Source organism: Haplochromis burtoni, unplaced genomic scaffold (assembly GCF_018398535.1).
Source record: "Haplochromis burtoni strain Fernald_Lab_line unplaced genomic scaffold, NCSU_Asbu1 Contig_195, whole genome shotgun sequence".
In the NCBI taxonomy this organism is placed as follows: Eukaryota; Metazoa; Chordata; class Actinopteri; order Cichliformes; family Cichlidae; genus Haplochromis; species Haplochromis burtoni.
In genome coordinates this window covers 1,091,300-1,100,564 of record NW_024582556.1, presented here as the reverse complement: position 1 = coordinate 1,100,564, position 9,265 = coordinate 1,091,300, and the positions used below count along the sequence as shown (strand labels likewise).

General features: G+C 39.0%; 2 protein-coding genes across 9 annotated transcripts in view; both read left to right on the top strand.

Annotated features, from left to right (window-relative positions):
• The window catches only part of LOC102310168 (interleukin-18 receptor 1), an 8,894-nt gene extending 4,622 nt beyond the window's left edge, over window positions 1–4,272 (top strand). For all 5 annotated transcript variants that reach the window (XM_005935240.2, XM_005935241.2, XM_042226087.1 and 2 more), the window contains 8 exons: window positions 1,539–1,722; window positions 1,837–1,981; window positions 2,064–2,126; window positions 2,223–2,346; window positions 2,463–2,605; window positions 2,767–2,910; window positions 3,029–3,181; window positions 3,280–4,272. In XM_005935240.2, the coding sequence (XP_005935302.1) occupies window positions 1,539–1,722; window positions 1,837–1,981; window positions 2,064–2,126; window positions 2,223–2,346; window positions 2,463–2,605; window positions 2,767–2,910; window positions 3,029–3,181; window positions 3,280–3,638 (1,315 nt within the window). In that variant the 3' untranslated portion in view covers window positions 3,639–4,272. The remainder of the gene's footprint in view (window positions 1–1,538; window positions 1,723–1,836; window positions 1,982–2,063; window positions 2,127–2,222; window positions 2,347–2,462; window positions 2,606–2,766; window positions 2,911–3,028; window positions 3,182–3,279) is intronic.
• Window positions 4,273–6,538: 2,266 nt separating this feature from the next.
• The window catches only part of LOC102310680 (interleukin-18 receptor accessory protein), a 15,577-nt gene continuing 12,850 nt past the window's right edge, over window positions 6,539–9,265 (top strand). For 2 of the 4 annotated variants that reach the window (XM_005935243.3, XM_042226092.1), the window contains exons 1-4: window positions 6,556–6,955; window positions 7,095–7,287; window positions 8,586–8,736; window positions 8,818–8,986. In XM_005935243.3, coding sequence (XP_005935305.1) covers window positions 6,874–6,955; window positions 7,095–7,287; window positions 8,586–8,736; window positions 8,818–8,986 — 595 coding nt within the window. In that variant the 5' untranslated portion in view covers window positions 6,556–6,873. Of the gene's footprint in view, window positions 6,956–7,027; window positions 7,288–8,585; window positions 8,737–8,817; window positions 8,987–9,265 lie in introns of all 4 variants that reach the window. The other 2 variants (XM_042226091.1, XM_005935242.3) reach the window with 2 other exon arrangements.

Genomic DNA, 9,265 nt, shown 5'->3' with positions numbered 1-9,265 from the left:
TTAAATAGAGTCAACAATAAATAAAATATATAAAAATATACAGAGTTCCCAACAAGAGTCAATAGTATTCCAGGTTTACTGTAACATCTCAGGTGCATACAAGGCAGTGGCAGTTCCACACTTAGGCAGGTCAGACCAAATCTCTGTGCAGCTGATCCCAACCTAAAAACCTCTGATCTGCAAAGCTCGAGATGCTACCTACAGGTCAGGTAACAGGCTGGCTTATAACAGGGATGGGAAGGAACTGAAAAAAACAAATCCAGCAAGCAAAGTTAAGGTACAAACAGCGTATTGAAGAGATCTTAAAAAAAATAGCAAACCACAATATATGTGCAGATTCATCAGGAGCATAACAGACTGTAAACACAGTAACCAACAGGCCAGTCATCATCCAGCTCTTCCCGACACCTTGAACAGTTTCTTTGCATGCTTTGACTCATCCAGCAGCAAAGAGACTGTACATCTCCCCTGGAGGAGCAGCACCAGTCTTTCGTCCTGCAGCTACACCAGCATAATAAAATGCACCACCAGATTGAGAGACAACTTCTTCCCCAGAGCTGTGACGATCCAATTCAGAAAGCTCAGAAAAATGCTGGGATAAAGCTATATTTTATTAAAAGTAGAACATAGAAAACATTTATTCATTTGTTAAAACTGAAATGGTGGTAGGATGTTGCAATCATATTCTGCCAAAAAAACTTTCAACTTTTGTTTCATCTGACCAAAGAACAGTTTTTCACTTTGTCTCAGTGCGTTGAAAAAGAGCTTTGAGTGAAAGAAGATTGTGGCGGCTCTCGATTATGTTCTTCTCTGCACGGTGTTGCTTTAACCTGCATTAGTGGAGCCCATGTAGTCGGTTCCATGGTTAATTCATTTTCAATCTTGATTTTCGTCCTTGTCCCTGGCACACAGAGATTCCTTCACATTCTTAGAAATGTTTGATGATATTATGTAGACGATGATACGTCTCTGCAATTTTAGGAGGGATATTCTTCTGAAAATTGCAGATGTAACACTAGAAACAATTCATTTTCAGCCTTTTATCGGCTCTCTCAATTTTGTTGAGACATGTCATCAAATTCAATTTTCCTGAAATGGTAGCTCTCACTCAAAATATTGGTTGTGTTTTCTGAGTTTTGTTGTGAGTAAAATAAATAAGGTAAAATAAAATAAAATAAGACAAAGATACATAAAATCACGAGTGTATCACAGGTCATCGGGTTTCTGTGGGTCAGAGAAGAGCCTCTCAGTAATCCAGCGTTAAAGGAATGGATTACTGAAGGCGAAGCTGAGAGGGATTTTTATACAGAATGCCAGATATGTTAGTTTCATTTCACTGTTTGCAGCACAAAACTTTCTCAGCTAATAATAAATCCTGATGGACAAATACCACACTTAGTAGATGAACATCATTTTAAAACTAATCCTTTAAATCTTTTCTTACTTTCAAATTAATTGTTTTTTGTTTGTTTGTTTGTTTTGCTTGTTGCTCAGAATGAAAGTTAAAACTTCATGTTACTGTTTTCTTTCCTTGGTAGGAATTCCAGCAAACAGTCCTGGATAAGCCTCAAAGTTTACACAGCACAGTCCAGAGACTCTGAGCAAATGAACCAGATCTCTAAAGAATGTTACACAGAGGAGTACTGCAAGTTGGATTGCCCTGAAAAAAAAGTTCCCTTTAACACCCTGAATATCACCAGAAGCGGCATCACATGGCACAAGGTAAACAGAGCAGATTATGTGAATGAGATCAAACTGTAAAATATTGTTACAGGGTTTTAATGTTTTTCCAAATTTGACAGCTGACTACTTAAAAATCGAGCTTATATGTTGTAGGAGGGCGAGCCATCTCCAAAAGACGACTACTTCTCTAGTGTGAAAAAAGAGGACAGTGGCATCTATACCTGCACCTGGTCTTACCTGTATGATGGTCAAATATATAACATGACCTCTATGGTGAAACTTGATGTCCAACCAAGCAGTAAGAAAAACACATTTTGCAGATATTTATTTTGAATGATTTTAATACGTGCTTTTCAAAAGGTTTTTTTTTATTTCCACAGAAATAACTAAGAAAGCAGTGATAATTTCACCAGAGAACAAGCAGGTATTTGAGGTAGATTTAGGTGAGTTATTGTCTATATTCATACACCTTCACACTCTTGGCTAAAGCTTAAATGTTAATCGTTTATAACAACCTGTGTTAACTCTGCTTTTTCTAGGTTCAACAGTGGTGATTGATTGTAAAGCAGTTATGATGTCAGAGACTGATGACTTGTTTTGGTTAAGTGGAAGTTCATTTGTGGATACAGACACTAGTCTACCAATTTTCTATAATGATACACGGTAAATATTTCACACACAGGTCCTCTGTGGGTCACACTGATGTTATATGTAGTCACATCAGCTCAGATATGAATTCTGTTTTTAGATCTGCCTCAGTCGTTTCCTTCTTTTCTCAGGGTCATCAGCACAGAGGAAATCAGCAAGACAACATCTCTAATCTTCAGAAAAGTGTCAGAGGACGATCTGTCAAAAAACTATACCTGTAAACTGCAATCTCCATACCAAACAAGCTTTGTCACTATCACTCTAAAACAAAAAGGTATGGCCAGCTGAACGTTTGAGTATTTTTTTAAACAATTTAAAATATAAGTTAAGCATGATTAGGATAGATTGAAAAGGCATCTTTCACGTTATTACAATTAAATAAGAGTTAAGTAGCTGATATTTGATCATTTTAACCTCCCCATTATTTCCCTGCAGCTTCCCGTTCGTACACGTCTCTTGGTGTCTGCTTTCTCATCATTGTTGTGGTGACATTTGTGACTGTAGTTATCTATGTGAAGTTTAAGATTGACATCACTCTTTTCCTAAGAGACACTCTTAAGTGGTCTGGCGGCATTTCAGGTGAGAGAAATGCTTTTTGTTTCTTTTTACCTGACAACACATGTTTAAGCATTTGTGCTTTTTGTGTGGGCTGCAGACAAAGCAACAACAGTGACGGAGTTTATTGTCCTTTGCTCAGATGGAAAATGCTATGATGCCTTTTTAATGTGTTACAAATGCGACACGGCTGGAGGATTAAATCCTAGCGACAAAAGATGGCTGGAGAGTGTTTTGGAAGATAAATTTGGTTACAGTCTCTGTCTTTATGATCGTGACGTCTTACCAGGGAAAGGTATGGATTGAGAAGGATCCTCTGCAGAACATTTACTTACATAAATAAAGATAGGAATTCATGAATTGATTTGCATTCTGAAATCTGGTTGTTTGCAGCAATCGCAGACGCTGTGCTAGACTGCGTAGAGCAGAGCCGGGCGGTAGTTTTGGTTCCCGTCTCTCCAGACCCTGATCCAGAATCTGGCCTGCTGAGTGCGATCCATGAAGCCCTAGTGGAGCGGCAGACTCGCTTGGTTTTCATCACCACTGAGACATCAATGGCTTCAAAATCGGATTCCTTTCCAGAGGCTTTACAGCTTCTTAGTAAGGCTGGGAACTGCGTCACCTGGAAGGGCATAAGCTCCATGCCGACTTCCTCCTCCTTCTGGAAGCAGCTACGATATTACCTTCCTGCACCACAGCAGGCGCCAACAGTAAAGCTTTTACCACACACAATCCAGGATATTACTTCATGATAAAATGTTTAGCCAAGTCAGAATTAATAACTGATATCTGGTCTTAACATATGAGTAAGTTTACACACGTCATCAAGAGCTTATATTTTGAGTTTAAGACAAATTAATATTTATGGGTTTTTTTTTAATTCGGCATTGTTATTTTATTCTATTTAATCAATTTTATTCCTGTTTTTGCAAACATTTCTTCTGTACAGTATGACAATACCAGCAACTGTTTTAGTAAGCTACAGAGAATTTAAATGTATGAAGTTTATGTGTAAAATTGCTTCATCTTGTTGTGTTATTAGGCATCTTTAAATCAGCCTTTAGGCTGTTCCTCCTGATGAGTTCAGTCCAAGTACTGTTTTCATAATGTTTCAGTGAATGTAACTCCTAGTTTTCATCATACCATACTTGAACTTTTCTCATTTATTATTACCAATGCCATATCATCCTACTCTTTGTCCAGTTTTTATCTTCCTCGCTTGTACATACTGCTTGCACTTACTGAAACATAGTGCCTTTTGGCCAAATATGTTCAAAGCACATGTCATCTTATATATTAATAAAATTAAAATAAATGTATTTTTATCCTACCTTATGTATGTTAGGATGCCTGGGTCGTTGACCCAGGGTTTTTGAGTTTATTATATTATTTATAATTTCTAGTCTTTGGGTTTTTGTTAGAGTCATGTCTTATGGTTTGTCTCTGTGTAACCCTTAGTTGCTGTCTCCCCTGTCCGCTATATGGTAAATGGCCTGCATTTGTATAGCTCTTTTCTAGTCCATAGGACCCCAAAGCGCTTTACACTACATTCAGTCATTCACCCATTCACACACACATTCACACACTGGCGATGGCAAGCTACATTGTAGCCACAGCTGCCCTGGGGCGCACTGACAAAGGCGAGGCTGCCGGACACAGGCGCCACCGGGCCCTCTGACCATCCCCGTGTCCAGTCAGTGTCTGTGTCTGCCCTGGTCCCACGTCTCTGTTCCCTCTGTTGTAGTGCCTGCATGTGAGTCTGTGTCTTTTGTTCAGTCTGTGTTATGTGTTTCCTGTTTTACTTTGAAGGTCTCTGTCTTATCTCAGTAAGTTCAGTTTACGCTTCCTTGTCTCGTCAGTTCTGATTTGCCGCAGCTGTGTTTCCCTCCTGTTACCCATTCCCTGATTGCTCCCTCTATGTATTTAAGCCCTGTGTTTCAGTTTGTCATTGTTGCGATCTACTGTCATCTTGCTGTGTTGGTGTATTTTGTATTCTTAGTTTTTGTTACCTTTTTGAGTTCAGCATTAAAGCTGTTTTGAGTTACTTTCTGTCTCCGGAGTCTGCACTTTGGGTCCTTCTCCTGCCTGCACACAGCCGTCACATAACAATGTATGTATAGTCAGTATAATTCCAATAGTGCTGTCAGCGTTAATCTTGTTAAAATGAGGTTAACGCCATAACTGCATTAATGCGGCAATTTTCCGTTAGCGAGTTAGCGCGGCTCACCCCGTGGGTGGGGCTACATGGCACTAATGCATTAACGAGCTAACCACACTAACCTGGTGACGCCCTGCAGCCCCACCCACGAGGCGATCCACGCTAACTCACTAACGGAGATTTGCCGTGTTAATGTGGTTATGGCATTAACGAGATTAACGCTGACAGCACAAAATTCCAATTAAAGGACTGAATAAAAACACACAAAAACCTCTACTGCTCCCCTGTTTCTTTTAATAACACAATAATCTTATTGTCAGGTTGAGGTCTACAAAGGTGGTCATAAAATACTCTGAATACAGCCAGTGTCCATGAATTAGACCATTTTAAATTTTCTTACTGAGAACGTGGCATGTGGAGATTAGGGTAAATACTATCCACAATAAGCATCTAGTTAGATAACATGTTTTTAGGGCTGGGTACAATAACCTCAGTTTTGTCTGAATTTAAAAGCAAGAAATTAAAGGTGATTGAGGTCTTTGTGGGGTGGCTGTAGCTCAGCAGGTCATCTACTGATCAAAAGGTTGGTGGTTTGATTCCTGCATGCCAAGATACTAGCCCCAAGTTGCTCTTTGATGCATCCATTGGAGTATGAATGTGTGTGAATGTTAGATAGAAAGCACTTACGTAGAAAAAAGTGTTTGCACGAATGGGTGAATGACGCAAGTTATATAAAGTGCTTTAAGTGCTCAAATAAAGTAATGGTTTAACTACTGTCAGCCTGAAGACCTGTGGTACAGAATAGAGAATGGCTGATCATATTTAAGATTGAAGCTTTAATTAATGGTAAGACGTCTTTGAGCAGTTTTGTAGGATTGGGGTTTAAAACACACATTGATGGTTTGGAGGAAATAATTACTACAATTGTTGTCGCACATAATGCAAGGATAATTTTAGTTTCGAAGTTTGTACAAGGTTCACAGTAACAGTCAAATTTACAGTCAAATTTCTTGAATGTGTATTTCAGGTAGAAATGTGAAAAAAAAAAGAATTCCCGTTTTAACCACAGATCTTACCTAAATCTCTGTGGCAAGTAGATATTGGCTGCGGCTTGCCTTTTAGCAGCGAACTGTTTCCAGCGCTTTCAAGAATCGATGCACACATAGCAGACAAGTCCTTTTGGATGTGATTCTTGTCATCTAGGTTTTCCCTAAAGCTTCAAGGTTATCCTTATCCCTGACACATATATCTCCACTATGATGCCCAATAAATATGCATGCCACCACACAGCAGATACCATCATAAACTTGTATGTGCATGTAGCAGCGCAACAACAATGAGACTGGATCACACCATTTTGCCGTTTTCAACAGATGATGTGTAGTTCTTAACACATCTGTTCTAAAAGATCATACAGTGGTAATTATATATATAAAATTGTGTTTGGGGTTTGCTTTATTTATGTATTTATTAATTTTTTGCACTAAATCCTGAAAGGGTCCCCTACCTCTGTCAAACAGGGTTTCCCTTAAAACACAAGTAAAATATAAGCCTACAAACAAATGTTGTTCTGCTGTTCACACAGGAAGTGGCTAAGAAGTAGCAGGAACTCAAATATTAGAGTGAGTTCCAGTGAAATGATGTTCGGGTGTAACTAAACAGGAAATTGTATGACACCACATGCTGCAACATATGTCCTGTGAATTGCTTTAACCGCAAGATTTTCCACCAAAGAAGAAGAAAGAACATGAAAAGTAGGAAATACTAAGAACTCCATCACTGCGACGCCTGACACAGACAACCGGCTTTCTCAGATTCGAAGACGCAGCATGGAAACTGCATATTTCCTGTTTTTTCTACACCTTTCCTTGAAGGGATACTGTGAAGCAAATCATCAAACAAACAAATCAGGTATTTATCATAATACAAATTGTAAATCATACATTACAGCAGAAGTGTTTTAAAATGTTGTATTTTTTTTAGAGGAAGTGTGAAGAGTGACCATTTTAGATTGAAATATGACAACAACACGACTCATCTGTGTGTCCAGATCTTCAGAAGCACTACAAAGCTGCGGAGGGACAAAACTTTACGATGCCATACTGTAACTGTTCAAAGATGGTGGATATGAAGAGTACAAGTTCCAGTGCTGAAGGAGGAGGAAATGAAGAGCAATTCCTAGACTGTGGAAAGCTGTTTATAGCTGAAGCTAAGCATTCTGGAAATTATTCATGTTTCACAAAGTAAATAATGCTAAGTTCAAGTACTGATATGTTGTATACAGTGATATATTGTTCCTATTTTAGGTATGTTTAAAGACACTGCACCCCGGAACGGTTTTTTGTTTTTTGCTGCTGTAATTGTTTCTCTTGCCCATAGAGACCCTAACGAGGACTCAGATAAAAATAGCACAAAATGCCAAATGTTACTAAAAATCACTGTTTAATCAAGGAATCCCTTCCCTGACCCACCAGGGCATGGATTCCTCTAAACCCCTGAAGGTGGGTTGTGGTATCTGGCAGTGTTGTCTGACATTTGGTTTATTTTACTAACTCTGTCTTTATTTTAAGTCATAATTTAGAAATCTAAACTATGACTCCCTCTGAGTGGATCACACTGCAAATCATCCCACCTTTCTGCAAAACATAATTAATGGATCTTGTCTTGTCATTCTCTTTTTAGTCACAGTCTTTATATAAGTCCTGTAAGTTATGAGGTAAGGCCTACAATGATTGGACTGTTTTTTTCAAGCACATCCCACAGATGGGTGTACATGGTCTGCAACACTGCTTAGTTGGGTGGTACGTGTCAAAATAACATCCACATGGATGACAGGATCCAATGTTTCCCAGCAAAACATATCCAAATGCATCACACTGCCTCTGTTGACTCGACTTCTTCCGACCAGGACCCTGTCGCTGGTTTTACCAGTGATTCCACACGAGCTGCAGGTTGGGAGATGCTCTAACCCAGTCGTCTAGCCATCACACTTTGGCTCTTGCCAGACTCACTCAAATCCTTACTCTTGACCATTTTTCCTGCTTTTAACATCAATTTTGAGGACAAACTGTTGCTCCCTAACATATCCCACCCACTAACAGATGAAGTGATAATCAGTGTTATTCACTTTTCCTGTCAGTGGTCATCTTATGTCAGATTGAAGTTTATTAGCATAGAAAGATGTCTGTGGGTTTCACCCTCATCATTTTCACCGTAGGTGTTTCAGAAAGACACCTCTTCTCAGCCAGTAACAGATATACACATGAGAATGCGAAACCTGTTTTCACTTTAAAAGTGTCAAAGTGTGAATCACACCTCTGAGATGTTTAAATGTTATCATTAGTCAATGAAACTTCACAGTTATAGTACCTTTCACAAATCTGAATGCGGCCCAGTTCATTGAGTGCAGTAATTTAATCAAAACTTGTTTAAAACCTTTTTTTAAATCTATCTTCAAATGCAAAATAAATTGTTTTCAATGAGTGTAAATGACTTGCTGCTTCACAAATTTCTGTTACATGTTCGTGTCGCTGCTATCCAGTGGCAACAAGCTGTTCTTCCGTCTGCAAGTGGAGAAAATGAGATGCCTTTGGCGTAATGAAAGCATTAAAATCCTGGTTGTGTGTGCTGGTGGTCAAATCTCCTGCCCAGGCTTCGGCTGTAGTAACAACACAAATGTCACTTGGTACAAGGTGAGTTCCATACAAGATAGTAGTAACCACTTCACAATCTAAACATTGAAATCACAGCAAAACAAGTGTGCTTTCTTACAGAATAAAAAGAAGGTTTCAGACCAACACAGGCCGTCCCGGGAAGTCAGAGAGGTGTTATATCTCGAACCAGTCCATGAAAAGGATGATGGAGTATTTTTCTGTCACACACAAATAATTGAGGGAGGAGTGACATGGACTTTGAGGACGGGTGTTGAGGTCATAGTTATACGTAAGTGCTGTCTTCATGTTCTCATATGTATGTGTATTTTTGTTTTCTTATATGATCAAGATATTATCACTATGGTTAAAAGTTCATGATTATATACAGGGAGTGCAGAATTATTAGGCAAATGAGTATTTTGTCCACATCATCCTCTTCATGCATGTTGTCTTACTCCAAGCGGTATAGGCGCGAAAGCCTACTACCAATTAAGCATATTAGGTGATGTGCATCTCTGTAATGAGAAGGGGTGTGGTCTAATGACATCAACACCCTATATCAGGTGTG